The 20,884-nt window shown below is 39.7% G+C and overlaps 1 protein-coding gene across 8 annotated transcripts in view; it reads right to left on the bottom strand.

Annotated features, from left to right (window-relative positions):
• Positions 1–18,680, bottom strand: part of MTA3 (metastasis associated 1 family member 3) — a 139,310-nt gene extending 120,630 nt beyond the window's left edge. For 4 of the 8 annotated variants that reach the window (XM_026791077.2, XM_026791072.2, XM_026791075.2 and 1 more), the window contains exons 1-3: positions 17,080–17,318; positions 15,817–15,884; positions 13,906–13,999 (exon numbers count right to left, since the gene is read on the bottom strand). In XM_026791077.2, coding sequence (XP_026646878.1) covers positions 13,906–13,999; positions 15,817–15,884; positions 17,080–17,167 — 250 coding nt within the window. In that variant the 5' untranslated portion in view covers positions 17,168–17,318. Of the gene's footprint in view, positions 1–13,905; positions 14,000–15,816; positions 15,885–17,079; positions 17,319–17,976; positions 18,136–18,407 lie in introns of those variants that run through there. The other 4 variants (XM_074537164.1, XM_074537165.1, XM_074537163.1 and 1 more) reach the window with 4 other exon arrangements.
• Positions 18,681–20,884: the final 2,204 nt, after the last annotated feature.

Raw genomic sequence — 20,884 nt, 5'->3', positions numbered from 1 at the left:
CTTCCCTCCTAGGTGCACTTGTCCCTACTGAACATCATCATGTTCTTGACAAAGCGCTCCTCCTGCTTTCTAGGAATCCCTGCATACCAGCCCTCCCCTCAAGCCATCACCTGGCCACCCCCTTCATGCTTGTGTCACCTGCAAAGATGATAAGAGTGCAGCACATTGCCTGCTGCAGCCACTGCTAAAGAAGGTCCCCATGGAGATTCCCATGAGACTCCACACACAATGTGGACACTTCACCACCACCCTCTGACTCAGGCCATCCAATCAGTTTTTTATTCACCTAGCTGTCCCTTAATCCAGGTCAATTCCAATTGCTTGGCCTGCTACAAAGAAAAAAAATAAAGAAAAAGAGAAAGAGAAGAAATCAGAAATAGGAGACTGAGAAGACATAATGGGAAAACACAAGACTCCTTCCAACAGCAGCACAAACCAATGCTGGATGAAAACAGCAGAGTACCCAAAGCTACAGTGCATTAACTTCCTACCTTTAATTGCTCAAAACCATACCTCAGCTTAGCTGTATCCAGCTTATGCAAACATTCAAATCACCACCAACAATATTTGTGGAGTTACAGCCATTTCAATGTTTGTTAAAATACTCTTAAAGTTGTATTAGATCAGTATGAGATCAGAATTTCATGTTCAAAGAAAGTATCACTTTCAGAAAATTTTCCAAACTTTCTTCCTTTCCTGTACACCTTTTTGTTCTACACTCATACTAAAAAATATGTACATTTCAGGTATCAATAACATGCTTTCAAACCTACAGATAAGAAGCTGGGAATGCTAAAGAGCAGCAAGTTTACCACACACATCAAAGGAAAAGTGGCTGTGCATAAGCCTCTTTAAGCTTAGATGGTTGTAGCAAAAACTTCAAATGCACATTTGGTAGTTAGATGCTACAGCAGTAACAATTATAAATATAGATTTTGGGGGAGAGAGAGTAAATCTAATTACTGCCAAATTTCATACAAAAGAAAAACAGTAAGTCTAACCATCTGAACAGCTTTATTCAGACTGTGAATGAAGAACTCTCTTAGGTTTGCAGTTGGCCAATTTGCTCATCTGCATGAGGCTTCTTGCCACGTTTCATTGTACTAACCTAGTTGTGATATTTAATCCCCTAAAGCGGTAGTAAGGCCGTTTAATCAACTTTGTGAGCTAGACTATGCACGGTTACACTTTCAATTGGAGCGAGGAAGCATTTCCCAAAGCTGAATTAATTAGCTTTACTTATACCACGTCTGTTGCAATGTTCAGATGACTTAGAATGTCTAACATCAATTTGATACTTGCTGTTACTTTTAGCTAGGATAAGAAATCCAAAGAAGAGTTTGTATGTATTACAAGTCATGTAAATAGCATATTGCTATCTAAAGCATGAATCTGAGCAATTTGGCAGGTAGGAAAAAAAGAAGTGACCACTTGTGTTTACAGGGAACAGGTCTACTTTTAATTCCTGCTGGATAGCATGGATATACATGTGGCCTCTAAGGGATTATCCAGTTTTCCTACACAATTATCCAGGTGATCTTCCCACACTACCTCCTCATTATTTTTCTAAAGAAGGTCACAAAACAAAGAAATAACTACTGTGTAGCCATTAAGAACTAAAATGGCACACCTACTGTCCAATAATAAAAATTCTTTCCAAAAGAATGCAAAATGGTTGTTTGGATACTTCCAAGTAGCATGTTATGATAATAACAATTTCCAGGACAATAGTCATTCACAAGCAATTGGACAACCATATCACATTTATCACAGGTCTGTAGAGAAAATATTTTATGGAAACCATCACACCTTCCATAGCAGAAAAGTTCACCTTCCCAAACTTGATGGGTGGGGGTTATTTGATAGCTGGTTCTGGAGATTTTTGAGAGCTAAGAGCTTGTGGGTGGAAAGCAAGGAAGGATTACCTCCATAAGTACTACGAATCATGATGTGCTACATTAATAAATAGATCCTAATAAATTAAATATAACATGAATAAATGCAAAAGCAAGCACAATAGTTCTTTAACCATTTTTCAGCATTGTAAGCTAGTTGGTAACAACACTAGAGAACAGAAGGTCCTACAGAAACATGAGATCAATAACAACACTGGCAGTAGTGAAAAAGCTGGTTTATGTATCATAAACTTCAATTAGATTTTTCCCCTTTTACCCGAATTCTGTATCACCTATTCAAATGTAAATTCTCTCAAATGAGAAAAATATCCTGTTACAGAGCTCAGGTTGTGTTTGGCCATGTGTACATCTGTATAAACTGCAGCAAGCTGCTGCAGGATGTGAGAGCAACAGTCCTGGGTGGCGTTTCTGTGTGCAGCTCATTGGGAGCAGCAAGCAGCAGTCTCAAAACTGTGCCATGGACACTGGTATTTGCAACATGATGAACATCCAATTATGGTTACATCCAGCTCATCAGCTGAATCAGAAGTCAACTAGTGGTTTTTCCAAAGTGGACATATGTTTAGAGCTGTGTGGGAAAGAAAGGAAATTTTAGTTCTACTCTCAGATCTACTCTTTGCTCACCATGAGCAAAAGGGTACATGGGTAATCTGACAGCACCCAAGAAACAATTTTTAAATCCATCATCTGGCTCAAGAAATACAAAGACTACCTGCAACACTGTCATGTAGCCTGCTTGAATAACTACTACACCTGATTTTAATAAAAGGGAGATTTGTAAATTTCATTTTCCTGAGACAGCTACTATTAATAATTTTTCCCATCACTAAGATTTTCACCATTTTTTCTGTGAAAGTCCTGCTCATATTTTGTTTTAACAAGATTGTCTTTCCGTTAGCATAGGCAACAGGTCTGTTTGATCTAGTTGGTTAACAAGCTCCATGGTTGTCTCTCCTTAAGAAAATGCAATGTTAATATATAAAAAATAATAAATGTAACATGAGAAGAACAAAGCACACAAAAAATGTGCTCTTATGTTTTCTGTAAGAACCCAAAGTCCATGTTTAAGATATACACTGGCATTTTCTTGCACTGTGTGACAATAACCACAGAGTTTCAGAGATCTAAACTGCTTTTCTAACATTCAGTTCACATCCTCAAAAGCCGATAAACAACTTTTCAAAATTTGTTGGCAGAGATGAAAAGGCACAGATTGTACAAGAACTCTCCTACCCCTACTCAGAATGGCATATGATTCTGCTTATAAAACACAAATTATTTATCTTCTACAGCATCTCCTTACAGAAGGGATGAATTTTGATGGATTTTTTGCAGGAAAGAAAGAAGAAGTAGGGGAAAAATAAAAAGAAAGAAAAGGGAAAAAAAGAGAAATAAAATAAAAGGATTTGTATACCCTATTCTTGGGTAAACTCATTCAAGGTACATTAAAGCTCTAGGTGTGGAATTAGGAAATAAGAATATTATCCAAGAGAATGCCTGCTCCATGCCAACATGGTAAGAAAGCTTTGCTGTCTATAGACCTGACAAAACAACCAGGAAGAAGAGTTCATTCACTCTGATGGTCTGTGCAAGACTTAAAGGATGATTATTTCCCATCTTTTTTCCATCAGCTATGTTAGAGATTTACCTTCTAGGATACATTATATCCTTAATGCCTGTACAGAGATAATGAGATCATAATTTACAGGAACTATACATATGAACTGAGAAAAGTATAAAGAGATATGAATACATGTATTACTTTAAATAATTAAAGCATTTTAATTTATTCATTCTGAAGCCAGAAAGAAAAACAAACAGAAAAAAAAACATTATAGGAATAACATCACCTTGCATTAGCTATTCAAATTTTAATACATATACCATTCCCAAGTAAACCAACAAAGTTGTTCTTCTACTCTCATTACTTTGCTCTGTAGACAACATGTCCAAATACCATTTTTTGTTGCAGCAAGTAAAATATCAAAAATCTTCACTTATTCATCGCATATAAGGTAAATCTTCAGTATTTTGATTCTGGCTTTTTTTCCACTTATTAAAAACAAAAATTAAAAATTAAAAGAAAGGGGAGAGCATTATGAAGGCAGATGAAGCTAGCCCCCATTTGAGGGCAAATGTAAATATAAAAGCTGTCCATATATCAAAACCTTTCTTCTTGTATAATACTTGGCAACTGAGTCCTTGGCCTCTTGAGGGCCTACTGAGAATAACTGCATCAGGATTTCACTGCTGACAGCAGCATCAGCCAAAGGATCTGCCTAAAGGCACTGCCATACAGCAACAGGCCACAGTACCCTGTAGGGTCTAGGTTACAGGTCACTGACTCTGCCAACACTATTTCTACTCTTCTGCTCTTTAGTTCAAGCCAAAACAAGGCTGCACTTTTAATACAGGAAACTGAAACATGGCTCCCTTCATCACTGCATATCACTGTCACAGTCCTACACAAAAACAAGAACAAATTAAAAATTAATTCTATCATTCAGCATACCAAAACCAGGAAGATAGCTAATTTAGCTGTGCTGGTTTTGGACAGATGTTCAACCTGTTGTACAAGTAGAAAAGGCACATGCACTCACATAACCCCTGGATATATGCATATATAGTGCTCTATGCACAGCCCAGCAACTTTGCAACCTGCACAGAGAGGTCTTATGTACTGTGATAAATCCTCAAACAGGTTTTGGATTCAGGCAGTAGGTGACAGTCAAAATGAACTACCTAGCTTCCTGAAGTCTTTTAGGAATTTGATAATGTAGAACAGGCTTTTAATGAAAACAATTGCGCTTTTTACCACTCAAACTTCTTTTGCTCATGGGAGTAATGTATTCTAATCAGTACAAAACAATCTCTCTGCAAGGTTCACAGAATCATTTGTTGTATATCAAAACCAGAAGCAAAGCAGATTCACACTGCAAATCTTCACTTGATCAGAGAGGGTTACAAATAGTAGCTGAGGTAAACACCAAAATATTGATTAAACAGACAAACTGCATTGTGAAACAGCACAGCCACACTGGCCACACACTCCATGTGGTTTGGGGCATGACAAACTCAACATACTTGCTAACTTTGAGTCCTGTTACTTGTGCAGACTATCTTTAACAGAGTTTACAGACAAATCACACAGCTGCTTTATATATTCATCTTATCTGCTACTTCTACCTAGTCCATAATAACTCACACCATAAATACACACACACACACACAGAGCACTGCATGAATCAGCTGGGGTAGGAAGCACTACACTCATTCTCACACAGAGCCTTGCCCAAGCTGAAAAGCTCCACCTCCACCAGCACGTGCGCACTTACAGGCATGCATGAGTATTACAAGGGCAACTATTGCACACTTCATTCCACTGCAGAATACAGACACTCAAGAATTACTGCTGGTAAGCCTTTAAATCATCAGACCTGATTCCCACATCACACATTTAATTGCCGCTGCATGATGGGAAAATCTTTCTATATTAATAGTGAGTTTGCATCATTCAAATTTATAAATTATATAAACTGCTGATTCAATTAGACTATCAGAGAACTCTTTGAAGATTAGAAATGCATCTCTTATTGGAGCTTTACAGATAGAGATAACCTAGCAATATTTTTGTAGGCTAAAATTTATGCCTCAGGTGCTTTGGTACAGTGTGGGTGCACTGGGAGGAGAGCGGGAAAAGTCACTGAAAATTAGGAGCCAAGGGAAAACAAAAACAAGTAGAAGCATTTGAGATTATGGAAATCTACTTATGTTCATGAGACAAAAAGTTATGATCAATAATATCAATTTAAATACTACAAGTATTTTAAGGGTACCAAGAAAACAGTGTAGGATCACATGCACGCACAATTAAGAAACAAGAAAGAGGCAGGAAAGCAGCTGGAAGAAAACAGCTACATGTTTTCCACAAATCAAAAGAAACCCTGACCAAGTACACTAACAACAGTGTTTGTATTTAACTTGACCATGAGGAAATGAATCCTAAGGAACACAGGGAAATAGGGGAATGCACAATGCTTTGGCAATTTTCTGTGAATACTCTCTCCTTCTAAAGATTCAAATGTGAAGAATTTATTTTGGGAGTAGAACTCAGAAAAGTGACACCTTTTGTACCCTACTGAGTTCTTTACCAAGGAAACTTACTAAATAAATACTTCTGGTATTTAAGTAATAAAAATAAAAACTGAGCTTCATATATCTTATAAACAGTTTTAAGCATAAACATGAACTGATATTTTACAGCTTTCCACTCTTCACAGCAAATTCAGAGTTAATCCAGATTTTAGGTTTAGTTTGTTTTTACATTCAGAGAAATTGGCAAGAGACTCAAGCCTCTTAAATTTTGTGCTCCAAAAAGAAGATTGTTGAATTTGAAAGAAAATTAACCTACACATGCTTGCCCAAAATTATAAGTTTATACTATGGTGATCTAAAGATGAAGCTAGCAAAAAATTCGTGAAGCTGTGCAAAAATTCAGATGTAGTTCTACAAATTGTACAGAGCAGACAATTTTTTATATGTGAAGAAGCCACGCATGATCCAAATGCAGATCACACACACATAGGTGAAAAAAAGTGTGTTTATGCAAGTTTTCCGTAAGAGCTAGGTACTCCTAAAATTATGAACTTAGTTGTAAATCCATTCATCCATTAGGAGATCATTAACATTCACAATCTAACAAGCCATTCTGCACCAAAGGAGGAGCCTGACCAGACAGTGAAGTTAATAACTCTACAAGATACTTGGGGCTGACAGTAAACTTGTTAATGAGACAATATAGCTACTAATTCCAAATGTCAGTCATAAAAAGAACACTCAGACATTGTCAGAAGCAAAACACTCCTCATTACTGCTTCTTTATTGCTTTTCCTGTTGAGGAGAGAAAACATTCACAAGTTCTTGAACAAAAATCAAATGAAGAAAACACATAATTTATGACACTACCCAAAGCACCCTTGAAAATAATAATTGGGAGTCTTGAGACAAGTTTTTCCTTGATGACAAGGAAGTAGTTTTCAACAGGGCTTTCTGTATTTCAGCAAGTTCTGAATTTTCTCCCCCTTTTCCAAATAAATTACAACTGATGGCATTCTCTTGGGTAAATGAAGGAAAACTTGATGCGCCCTTGTCTCAGGAGATCAAAGAGATCATGTCTTCCCCACAAAAAACCCCAAGCTCATTTTCAGTGAAAACGATAGTTAGACTAATATAAATGCCTTAGCATAAAAGCTACTTTGCCACTGATTAAAGAATTTCTTATCTGTATCATCCTTAAATGGTCCTCCAAGGGTGTGTCTCTCCCACATCACAGACTTCAGCATTTCCAGAAGCAACACAACATAACTGAATTTGCTACTGCTTCGTTTACATGTCTCTATCAGATGACTGTAAATAATATTAGCATGTAGCATTCCAACAAAAGCAACTTTGGAACCTACACAACCAAATTTCCTGGCTTACTATATTTGATTTAGTCTCCATTCATCAACCCAAGAGCCTTCTGATGGGCTGCTCACCGACAGGGACTTCTGAAGAATGCCTTGTCCTCAAAGAGAAGAGGGCAACTATGTGAGATCAAAACTAATTTTCCCCTAATTTTTGGGGTGGGTGGGTGTGTGTGTGGACAGAGATGACAGTGCCAGGGACACTGAGCTGCAAACAAACACCAGTTTATATTTACAGAAGCCTTGAGATTAACCAGGCAGTATCTCACTGAACCAGTTACACGAGTCTGCTCACCCACTCCTCAGGCATATCTAGCAGCCAAGCCTCCTTCCTTATATACAATTCAAGAGACTCTCCTACCTTTCATTCCCAGCTCTGTCTTTCCAGGCCTTAGCTCCTTTTTCTCCTGTCTAACCAGAAAAATGGTATCTTTCATCACAGGGTGATATCAACAGATGTCTTTTCTTAACAGCAAGCAAGAGAGGTCTGCTCGCCAAATGCAATTGAAAAAATTAACCATAACCTAACAGAAAATTTTCCAAAAGCCACAAAATTTCATGGAAATGTTACTCACACTACTGTAAGAGACACAAATCAATTGAGCTCTTAAGCTCTAAAGACTTATTTTGCTTTGGTTTTCTTCCCCCAACACAACCATAAGCAAGACCAAAAAAGTATTCACCATGGACTTGATTTTTGTTCTTTGGAACTTTTTTTTTAGAGAAACTATGAATTATTTCAGTATTCAAAATTATCAAGACAGAGAAAATTGATTGTATGCAGTAGAAGAATTAATATTTGTCTCTTGGGTTCTTTTCACCAAAGGTGCTTTTAACTGAATATAGCCTGCAAAGACAACAGGTATCAATGGAAGTAGTGAAACCAAAAAATAAAAAAGACAATTTAAGATTTCAGATTAAATCTCCAGTCAAAATATACTTTTTATGCTAAGACATTATGTGACTTGAATTAGGTAACAGGAAAAGTCATCTTGAAGTGATTTTTTCAGAAGAGGGATTGTGGTTAAAGAAACACTGTATCCTTTATAAGAACCTGTTCAGTTTGATGTACAAGAACTTCTACAATGAAAAAGAACCAGAACCAAAGGAAAAAAAATCCACCAAGTTTCTGGTTGTGTTACAATCTGATTGGACAAAAATAGTCCAGGTCTAGTATTTTATAAAAGTTTTGAATCCTACTGAGTCAAATATATGACTGAGATAACAGAACACTGAAGAACACAAGGTGTTTTAGACATTTTACTCTGGAGCTCTTTCCTCAACCCCAAGGGTCTCCATACCCATAACATTTTTCATACAACTTTCTAATTTTTTTTTTTTTTATTGTTGTAGAGGGCAGGAAAAATTCTTGTGTTTTTCCTGGAGCTGAGTATCAAAAATATTGCTATGCAACAGCAACCATATGTTGAAAAACCTGATGACACACAGAAAGGAATTCACATTTCAGTTTTGTGTATCTTTGGGAACATCAATGAGTAATCTGCTAAACACTACTGCTCAAGTTAAGCTCATTTTCTTAACATCTTCAATGATACCTGCTAGCCTGCAGCTCTACTGAAATAAAATCAATGGAATATTAACAGCTTCATTCTCTCGGATGCATCTGGAATGTTGGCAGTTATTAGAGACACTATGCAAAATATTCCTCCCCTCAAATACAAATCACCTTTAAGTGAAGGTAAGAAGGTTCAGCAGCAGCTAAATTGCTCTGCAAGATCAAGCCATTTCCAGGAATGCTGGAACATTCTTGATATTATATAGAGAATAAACTACCAGTGTTGGTAAGGCACTTTGAGATCTTTTAATGGCAACCATTAAAACATACTAGCAAATTAAATATTTTTAACAATTTTTATAAGAACTTCTAATAGGAGCATTGCTTTACAGGCAAAAAAAACTGAAGTACAGAGAGAACACTGGATTTGTTTCTGATTGCAACACACCAAAGTCATACAAAGGCAAGAACTGAGTACAGACTCCAACATCTGATGATAAAGGTCAGTGGACATGGCAGTGTTCAGTCAAAGACTGGATCTTGGAGGTCTTTTCCAACCCTAATGATTGTCTAACCAGGAATGCCTAGGACTCTTCTCCTCCTAGATATCTATCATATACAAAAATTCTGTACCAGAAACACCATTTTACAAAGCAATGTGACATGAAACATGAGTGATCAAGAGCAAAAGAATAAAAGTTTTAAAAATGTGCAACAAGCAATGCCAGTAAGTGATCTCTAAAAAGAACAGCTGAGATTGAACATGATTTTTGTCAGCTTCTGTAATCTAGAAAAAATTCATTTTACCTTTCATCACAGTCAATGAAACAAATATCTCTGAGTAGTTTTTTTTTTAATTGAGTACATTCACAAAGCATATGAATTCTGTTAATGAGAAAAAATACATTCTGCATGGGCTTTACCACAGGCCCAGAAATATTCCTGGCATTTAGTCAGCATCTCAGCACACCTAAATGAAACAAACCCTCTTTAATAAATCAGAAAACTAAGGACTCCAACAACAGTAATTTTTTTTATATCCTCACCAGATGGTTGGCTTGGCAAAAGCTGGCTGAGGAGTTGCAACAAGAGGATGACTTCAGACATAGTATTACATGATAGCACACGATCAGATAAAGAATTTAAAGTGCAAAGATCTGCAAAAAATGGCATCATGCACTCAGGTCACCCCACTCAGCTTCAAGAAAGTAGTAGTGAATATACCTCAAAAATGGTAAGGTTTGTGGAATGGTCCCTGTGCAGGGCCAGGAGTTGGACCCAATTATCTCCATGTGTCCCTTGTGACACAGGATATTCTATGATTCTTTGCAATGTATTGAAAAAGAAGGAAATAAGAACTTGAGCCCTTTGCTGTAACCCAAACCCAGTGCTGGTACAAAGCTGACACAGACTCCTCCCCACAGCTATTAAAATCTTGCCCGAAAATAGTTACCTTAGTTCTACTAAAGAAAAAGAATCATCCACATTTTATAGATTCAGCTAGAGCTGGCCATTTCTCAATCCCACCATTTAGTTAGGAAACATCTCTATGTCACCCCTTTATGTTTGCTTCACCCATTTTAATGAGCTGCGTGTTCCTGTCCCACCTCTCCAAGCTCACTCGCTTGCGCACTCGGGTGTCTGTTGCAATATCTGTCCCTTGTCCCGCCTGCCATCCTCTCCTCATCTCTCTTCCTTCTCTTCCCTCCACAGTAAGCCTTACTCTGCTGCTGGTCAATTCTTTCATGCCAAGAAAGGAACAGCCCCTCACAGGGACCCTGTGGTGATGACTGCAACCTAAAAGAGATAACACCGCCAACAACAACCTGGCCAGTGTTAACGCCCCACAAGAACTCTTTCACTGAGCTTAGGCGGCTGCAAAGGACAAAGAAAGTGATCCTGGACAGTATTTTGGTTTGTATTTCCAGCTGACCTTACCATAAACTCTACTTTACGGTAACATAAATCAACAGTGAAAAAATACAAAGTTCTCAAGTGCCCATAAAACATTCCAAATCCCTGGATTTAAGTGGCTACAGTCAGCTTCCAAAACTATTCCCAGACCAAAGCTGATGCCATACATGATGCTGGTAGACAAATAAAAATTTCCTTAATTAAATTCCACCTGAAACACCCGGGAAAGAAAGAAGGCAATACAATTTCCTCACAGATTAGTGACATTCTTTGAAAACAAGAGAACTACTCTGTACCTGAGTATTTTAGAATGGCCTAATGAAAATGTGATTTCCTCTCCCTCAACTTGTTTCAATATCTTGAAACATTTTGGAAGACAAAACAAAGGAAACAAACAAAAAAATCCCAACCAAATTTAAAAACTCAAACAAACAACAACAAACAAACAAAAACCAAACAGCAACGACAAAACACAACCTAGGAAAACAATATACCAACTCCTTACCAGTGATAAAGGCACAGATCAACTTTATTTCATGTTTCCCAAACATTCTTTAGAGTAATTCTGAAATGTTTTCAAGTTGCTGAAATTTTCTTTTTAAAGTTCCAAAATATTTTCCTACACAGCTCTTTTCTTCTTTTAGTAAATGGGACCATATCTACATCTCAAAATGTAACCTTCAGAAATTGACATCTCAAAAAACCTCCAACCAACTGCCAAAATCTTGAGAAATGAATAACTCAAACCAGTTTTCTCAATCATAAAGAAAAAAAAAATGCTATCCAAAATATTTCAAAATATCATTGGAAAAGACCAAGCAGATCTTATACTTAAAAGAGTTCTCCAAACAGGCACAGAGAATAAATCAGTGGCTGAACTGGAGTTTCTATTCCTCAAGAAACTTGTATATTTGAACATTTATTTTATACCAAACCAGGTAGAAGTATTGATGTGTCAACATGCTTAGCTATATAAAACATTTCCAAAACATACAATTCATAAATATACAAATATTTTGTTTAGACACACCATATTTTTAAACAGAACATTGTGTTATCCCAGAATGAAAGCCTTTAAATTGAATTGACATTTAACTATATCTGATCTATGAGCTATAGGAAGCTCTAGGCGAGCAATCCTTCACTATGTGCTGTCCCCTGTGACTGTAACAAACATCTCCTAAGAGAACTTGGCACTACAGATTCCACAGATTGGTCAGAACAAACAGAGACATTGTGTCCAGAGCAAATGTTCATAGAGAAACACAATTCCTGAGAGCACTGGGCTAGAAGGCTCATAACCTGTGAGACACAGGCATTCTAAAGATGTTTGTTGAACCAGCTGGAAATCACATTTCTGTTTCCTCACTACAGAACCCCAAGAGAATCCCAATAGACAAAAGATGGAAGAGTCCATGGCACTCCTAGTGACACCAGCAAACCCCCAGTATGTTACAGGAGAAAAGAAACAGACCATCAACAAATCCCTTCTATCAAAGTGCTGACAAAATGGCAATCTAAAACTCACAAAGGAAATAGAAAAGGCTTACTCACTTTTCCAGACTGAATGATACCCACAGGACTAACATACCCTTTTCTCAAAAACAAGCCAACTAAAAAAAAATTTACATGCTCCATGTTTTAAAAATCAATATTTTAAAAAAAAATAAGTATTTCCAGTAAAATTGTTATCACTTTATTACTTTTTTGCCCCCTCTATTAGAAAAGAAAAACAAAAAAAGTGCTAGAAAGTTTAGTGAACTTTCACCTAAAGTTCTATGTTTCAATACATTTCATCTGGAAGGACTCAAAAGATTAATGATTGTGGGGGCTGATGATCATGATCATAAATAGGTCACAAATAACTATAGAGTGTACCCAACTATGTAACAAAACATTAAATCATTTTCTTAGCACATAAGCAAGATTTATAGTTTTCCTATAAACACCAAGCTAGTACTTCATACTATGTACTCAAATCACCCCCACCTCTCTAAGACCAATAAAAGATTAAAACAAAAGCCAAACATTCTCTGTTTCTCGTCACTCACCATACCTGGATGAGCAAAATTACCAGAGCTGGACATTAAACAAATTGCAGGGTATTTTTAAAGTACCTAATTACACCATCATATATCTGCATTAAAAAGTTGGCATTATCTAATGTCTTTCAAGAGAATCTCTTAAAAGACATTAGATAATGCCAACTTTTTATAAAATAGAGATTTATAACCCCTACATAACTTATTCACAGATTCATTTTGAAAACTCAAGCATCATACACAATCAAAATGGTATTTAATAGCATATGGCAAGAAATTTAAGAGATGTTGACACACTTCACATTTCAGTTATTTACAAATATGACTGGAGCATTTTGCAAATTACTGTCTTCATCTTGGATTTTTAGGTTCTGAATTATATTTTCAGAATTGCATTTTTTCTCTTCAGCATTATATTTCTCATCAAAAAATTATGGAACATTATGATATTTCACTTGTATACCAAATGGCAGGTACCAAAAAAAGTTTAGGTTCACGTTGAAAAATGTGACTTTTTTCACCTATTACCATTTGTTGTTTTACCAAGAAAAAAAAGAAAAAAATTGAAAAAAGCCCCAACCGCCACTATTTTTTGATTAGCATAAATGCACATAACAGCTCTTTTGCAATCTCCAGTGATTTTCAGTCCCCAATGATACATTTCATTCTTTACATTAAGCAATACATGTTTATGTCTAACTCAAAAACGTCATATCAAATAATTACATGTGCTCTTAAGCTTAAATTGATTTACAACCAAGAATTACTTTTGACATAAAAAAAATGCAGCTGTATCTTCCAGATGAAAAGATACATTCTTTTTTTTTTTTCCAGATGCAATCTCAATCACATGGATACAGCTTAACTTAATTCTCAGATGCAACTAACAGGAGCAGGAGATTATCAGACAATACTAAGCAACTAACTGGATATTAATAAATGCTTTACATAAATACATATTTCACATGCCAAGAAACCCCACAATTTTAAGCAGCTGCAGAAACTGAGCAGGCTGTGTTAGTAAGGAGAAATGCCCTACCCAATCTACTTACTAGCATGCTTATCTGCAAGCATTATAAGGCTGTTAGAAATATCTCTTCGCCTGTAAAAACACACCACTTTGGCTTCCACGTTCCCATTGGCAGTCTACAAAAGGAAGAGAAAATCAAGTCAGGATGTATCCCTCCTCAGCTGAGTAACACAAATTAAACTCTGCTCTCTGCTTGGAGTGCTCCCTCAGGTCAGTAGTTCTCACATGATCAGTCAAGCTGAAATCAACAGAATTACTCCAATAAATAAAATCACATTGAGAGAGGCCAGTATCAATTTCAGACCAGACAAGAGGATTAACTACAATTATTGAGTCCTCAGAATTCATATTTTGTTCAGGTGTTCAGAGGTGCAATGACAGTATCATGCTAATGTAAGAATCCTTCAGAAATGTTGGAATCTTGTGAACGTTTCTTTATAATCCAGCTTTAGATAGAAACGTATATTGCAAAGTACTCTAGCATTTTTTCAGAATCTCATTTAATATAGCATTTATTGAAAAAATCTTTTTCAAAGACTTCTGAAAAGTTTATTTGAAAAAATCACAATGGATCCTAAAATAAAAGATCTATTTAGTTTGGTGTTGTTTTCATGACTTATTATGGGGACCATGATCTTCTATAAAGAATTTACTAATATTTGAAAAACTGCATACTCCTTCTCTTTTTTACCTCAAGTTACTTATTTAATACTAAAAAGTACAATGTTTTGATAAAGTTTCTTACAAGAAAAAAATATTGTCCCTGGTAGGACAATAGTCAAAGCATTTCATTACATATTTACGTAACATCTCCACATTTGCTCGATACACACGAAAGCAAACCATTCACATTCAAGATGCCTGGACTACAACCTCCAGCCTCTCTTTAAGAAAAAAAAAAAATCAATACATGACTCTGTTTTACCCTGCATGAGTAAGATTAAATTATAGCAGTGCAGTTTAAAGATAATAAACATTACATTCAATTCATGATTGGAATCATGTCAATTACCGTGAATAAAAAATTTTCTTCTCCAATAAAAGTCAAAAATTATTTGCCAGGCACAAGTTCAGTGGATGTTGTGTTGGACAGCACTAACATTAAATGTGGTTGATGTCCGCTATGGCATAGTGCTGTGTTTCATTAAAAAGATGAAAACCTCTTGCAGGTCACCAATTTTTTAATTTACTTTCTAACCACTGGGGAAAAAATATCTTAAACATTACTTACATCATGATGGGAATTTTAACAATTAACTTTTGATGTAGCATATCAGTAAGCTTTAAAACTGCTTGACGGAAAAGCAAAAAAAAAAAATACAAAAATATTAAAAATAATAAAAAATCCCATAGAAACACCACATTATTATAGTAGTGTCAGAGTGAAAAAAAAATCATCATGTCTTGCCCAAAATGACAGTCAATAGAGCCTCCATTTTTTAGAAAAATACACTCAGGGTAGAGACAGAGAACAGAGCCTGTACTTTATTCAAAAGCCCATTCTTCATTCACAGCTGCCAATAGGCAGAGCAATAGACAGCCACAGAAGTCACATATTCTGTCATTTGATCACTGCAAAGTCTCGCTGGCACCTTCCAGCTCTTCAGATGTCTGTCTAAAAGCAGACACATTACATGATGGCTGTCATTCCAGATGGATTCACAGTGTCACTGTCAGCTAGAGAATTACATTCATTCATTTCTCCAAGAATTCATAGAATTTGTTAGAAAATTTTTGCAGCAGAGTAATCCTGTTCACTGGGAATTGGGTGTTTCCTTAGGTAACAGGGCAGAATTAGAGGATATCACACAGCAAGTTTTCAGTAACCACCAGAAACCCCTACTACAGTAAAAATCTTAAGGGATAGAAATAATTCTCAGGTTTTAACAAGCACTGTTGTCAAAGGTTAAGAAAGAACCTTAGATATTTGTACCTTGTTAAGTTCTTCAATTCTCCTAATGAGATATGGATTGCTGGAAGAATTTTCAAAATAAACATAATCTGCAAGGGAAAAAAGAAAAGTCACTGAAATACCATAAGTTATGTAAAGGCCTATCATTATTAGTGCAAAACTTTTCTTCTAAACCTAGAAGTTTTCAAAGGGCTAAGATTTCTTCATAAATGTTGGGACTGTGATGTATTTCTACACTGACATTTAATATAATTTGTTCCTAAATTCTAGTTTTAACTGCACTACACCTGCTTTAACAATCATGCTAGGAAAAAATTAAAGGGTTTATGTTGAAGCTCACACTGTAATCCAGTAATCCACATACTTCATAAATCTCGATAGGGAAGGAGCAACTTCTCACAATAAATGAGGAAGATTTAAGACCTGAGCATTTTAGTGAGTTTCTATATTATGGAGATTAACATTTCTGTAAGAGATGACACATCATATTTATTATCAGGTGCTGTGGCAATGATCAATGTCCCAATGAGTAATGTAGTTTTATGATACTTGCTCTTGTTGTTATCTCTGTCCAGTAAGATGCAAACTATATTAAACAGAAATTGCCATGAAATTAGCAAAGATCTTGCAGGACAAGGTCTCTTTCATGATTAACATAGAAATATTTTCATAGATTGAATGGAAATTTACTCATGTCCTGAAAGCTACTCCCATGCCACATACAAAGAATTGAGTGCATTTCCTTTAATAGTTTTTTGAAAACTTGTTTTTGTCCAATGAAAAACTACCCATCAAATGTCAGCCATGCTTTAAATTTGATGTTGGACTTCTGCAGCATGCACATTGCAAACTTTATTTTTAAAAATCAGATGAGAAACTGTAACAATGTATAAAAGTCTTCTGCAACACTTTGACACTACAATACAATGAAAAGGAACTTCAGGAAGTTCTTATGACAGAATATGATCTCTGGGTAGTGTTCACAATTTCTCATTAAGATTACAACGAAAAAAAAGAGAATTGGTGACCTAAGAAGTAAACCCTACCCGCTACCTGCTCAGAGAAGGATTAGTTTCATGAGTAAAGGCTGATGGGACTACAATCTAGGTGCCCTAATGAGGGAAGATTTGTGGCTCTATCAGCACATCTCAAAACAGTAGCAGAAAGCGATGCGTGGAAATGAGGGGTGACATTATCACCCCACATTTCCATGCATCCTCCCTCTAAGCTCTGGCTTTGAGAGCAGGAGGATAGAGCGATTTTTGAGCACCCAGTACTGCACACCTAACTTGAGCGGTGCACCTGAGCCACAGCACCGGGCACACTGCCACGTTCGTTCCCTCCGTGAGCGAGCCAAAGTTATCCGTGTCATTTTCGCCAGGCTCGGGGTGGGAAAACAAACGCTTGCCGTGTTTTTCACCGCCTGAACGCCTTCTCCCCCCCGCCCTTCGCCAAGCAGTCACGTATCAGGGCGCTCCTCAGGGGTCACGGCGGCGAGCAAGGGAAGCTGACAGAAATCCCCCGGTTACACACGGCCGGATTAATTATTTATCCCCGGCAGACCAAGGAGGGCGCGGAGAAACTCCGCCGTGAGCGGGAGGCGGGCGCGGGGCAGGGAGCGGCGCGGAGGGGAGCGCTCCCCGGGCCGGGCTGGGGCTGCCCGCCCCGCACGGCGCCGGCAGGGCCCGCCAGGCCGCGGTGGGGCCGGCCCGGCCCGGGGGCGCACGGCCGGGCACCCGGCCCCTGGCTGGCCCCGCGGGGCCCCTCCGCCGCTCCCCGGGGAAGGAGGCGAGGAGCAGGGGCGGCCGTGCCCGGCCCGCGCCGCGGAGCGGGGGCTGGAAGCCGGCGGCGCCGCTCCCCCCTTCCCTTCCCTTCCCCGCAGAGGGCGGCGCTGCCCTTCTCCTGCTCGGCGGCGGGGGCCGGGCTCCCACCCGGCGCACGGGGCTGGCGGGGGAGGAACCTCCGTCCTCCGCCCCGCCGAGGGCCCGGCGACCCTTCGCCGGACCGGCCGCCTCCTCTCGCCGCCCGCCCGGGCCCGGCCTCCCCGTTCGGGGCCGCGCCAGCCCGAGGGCCGGGGCGCCGCTCTTGGCCCCGGCGAGGCGCACATGGCCCGCGGCCCGGCGGGACCCCCGGCCCTGCCCGCGGGGGGCTCCGGGCGGGCGCCGCCGCGTCCCCACATACCTCCCACTCGGTACATGTTGGCCGCCATGTCTGCGCTCTGCGCCGCCCTCCTCCTCCTCCTCCTCCTGCCGCCTCTGCCGGGCCGGGCTGGGCAAGGAGGGAGCGGCTCCCGCCGCCGCCCCCCCGCGCCGCGCTCGCCCCCACCCCGCGCCGCCACCCCTCCCCGCCCGGGCGCAGGACACAGCGCCCCACGGGGCCGCCGCCGCCGCTTCCGGAGCCGCCGGCCGCCAAGGGGTTAAACGGGCGCCCCCGGGCTCCCCCGCCGCGCACCGGGCCCGGGGCGGGTCGCGGGCAGGGCCGGCCGCAGGTGGGGTGGGGCGGCCCGGCCGGGCGGCGCCGAGGGAGCCGCGGGTGCGCGGCCGCGCTCCCCGCCGTGCCCGCAGCACGCCGCGCTCTGCCGGCTCCCGCCGTTTGTCCCGCTCCTCTCCGACCTGGGGAATTTTTGGTGTTTGCCTCTTCCCCGGGGCGGCCGAGCGATCGCTCCCCTTTGGTGACTCTGTGTAGTATCCCAGAAAAAGTTTGTTTCCTGCGCAGCACCTGTTGGCGGTGGGTTTGGCGGCCCCTTTGTTCGCCTCCGGAGCGCGGTCCCACGGGAGGCTCCGGCGCCCCCAGCCCGCCCCGGGCGCGGTGCCGCTGCGAGCTCTCCGCCGTCTGCAGGACGCAGCTTGCTCGCAACAGGCAGCACAAAACATCTATGACAGAATAAAGATAAATCTAGCTGCTCGTCTCAGAGGCAGGAAGGGTTGAAAGAGATGCTTTCAAATCCTCCGATGAGAGAGATGCTTCAAAAACATCAATATGATGTAATATGAAGCCATTTCCCCCTGTTTATACAAAGTTCACACCATAAGAAACAATCCATACACTTTACAAACAAATTGATCTAGCTGCGGCATGCTTTCTTGGAAAAGAAATGCTTGTTATCATCTCCCTGCAACGAAGGGGATGATTTATTATTTGTTTCATGTCCTGGATATTCATGTGTGCATTCCAAAGTTAAAATTTCACTTCATCCTCAGCTACAGGAAAATGTGTTGGTTAGAAGGAGGATGATCTTCCCTGGTGTTTCGAACGATTATACCCTGTCCTTCCTTTCTCCTCTAAGCAAATATGGGACTATCAAGTGTCTACTTCTAGGACGCACTTAATTTCTCCAGCGCCTACAACTTGTGTCAAAACGGCAACTGAGAAGCGAATTTCTGAAACACATGTAACAAGCATATGATACAGTAATTTACTTTTCTTTTAAACACACAAGCACATTCAAGCATTGAAAGGGAAAATGGGGACATTTCCTCCGTTGAACATCTGTGGGAGCTGAAAACAAGTCAGCAGAAACTCCTTGGGAAATACCAACCCTGTCCATCTGGGTATTACCAGAGGCACAATAACATGACCTGAGGTGTTACTTTTACTCTCCTGTTTTACTACCTGGGGTAAATGAAACGGGTTAAACTTTCGAGGCAAGAGAACAATTAATTCAAACCGTTGGTTTGTCACAGCCATCACAAATTAAATAAAATGCCTCCAAGCTCTTTTCCTTATTTTAAGTCTGTACTTAGGGGGATGAGGGGGACTGCCCTCACTAGGAAGTTTACAATGTCCCCTCATCCCACAAGGAGTGGATTTGGACAGAAACAGAGCAGCGCTTCCATCAGCTGAAGGCATGGCCTGTGGAAGAGGAACGCAGCTCCGGAAGATGCAGAAGGTGAGATCAGCCCAGGGAAGCCCATGGTCCCAGCCTGTCCTTTCAGGTGGACAGCCTGAAAATAGTTAGGAAACCACCCTTAGTTCCAGCTGCCAGACTGAGGCTGCACCACAGAGCAGATAAACAGAAAAATAATGGTTTTTACATACCTCAGTACCGAATCACAGTCACTGGGTCCCCTTTTCACAGTGCCACACTCACGCAGTCAGTGCAGCCCAGCCCGAGGCGTTCGGTGCATCCACAGCTCAAGGTCACTGCCTTGGGAGTGGGCAAAGCCAGCTGCTGGATACAGAGTTGCAGCACTGGCAGAACATTTTACTTTGGTGTAACATATACAAAAGCCTGGATACAGTTTATTTTTGGTGTACAGAATGGGAAAAATTAAACTCATGTAAATGCCTTCATTTTTCTAGATTAAATGGAATGGAAAACTCTCATTTCAACTACAAGACTGTTAAGAAAAAAAAAAAAAAAAACCCAAAACAGATAAGAGCCTTGTCTTAACCTGGTATATGAACTGTGTTTATCCATAGACTGAGATTACTTGTGCTGTTTGAAAGAAACCACATTTCTGTAGCAATTTAAATTAAGATGCAAGACAGATTATTCCTGTTAGAGCCACAGTTTACCTGAGAGCTTTATTTTACAATTTTTTTTGTTGTGCCACCCTGAGCAGTCCATCACTACTCCTCATGGTCCTCCAAAGGAAAGCCAAAGAAAGAATGGAGTGTTAAAAGGATATTTTAAACTAGTTCCATGGTCCAGGCTGGGGAGCTGCCCCATGGTGAGCAAGATCAGCAGTCCTGAAAGAGATGGACATCAGGTACTGAGAGAAGAGATGGCCAAGGACCTTTCACAGTATTCCCAACACAATGTCTATTGACTTTTCTAGGCTGCACCCTCTTTTTTGGCTTTTTCTCTTTAGCCTCATCAGATGCACCGAAATCATGTCTATTACATATCTATAAGGTTAATTGGAGGTATACAATTTTCTTAATGCATTTAAAAGAATGCTATTATGAAATATTTTTTTTCTATTAGAGATAGTACAAAAAGTTTCACCTTTTCTTCATAGGCAATTTAAGATTTCTTTATTACATATGGAATTACTTGGACAAAGGTAATGGAAATCTGTTATAAGAGAATTTTATTCCTGCATTTTCATTTTTCAAATTGAAATTTCTCATTTTCCACTACTGC

Source organism: Zonotrichia albicollis, chromosome 3 (assembly GCF_047830755.1).
Source record: "Zonotrichia albicollis isolate bZonAlb1 chromosome 3, bZonAlb1.hap1, whole genome shotgun sequence".
Lineage (NCBI taxonomy): Eukaryota > Metazoa > Chordata > Aves > Passeriformes > Passerellidae > Zonotrichia > Zonotrichia albicollis.
The sequence above is the reverse complement of the archived record's forward strand: the minus strand, read 5'-3'. Positions and strand labels throughout refer to the sequence as shown.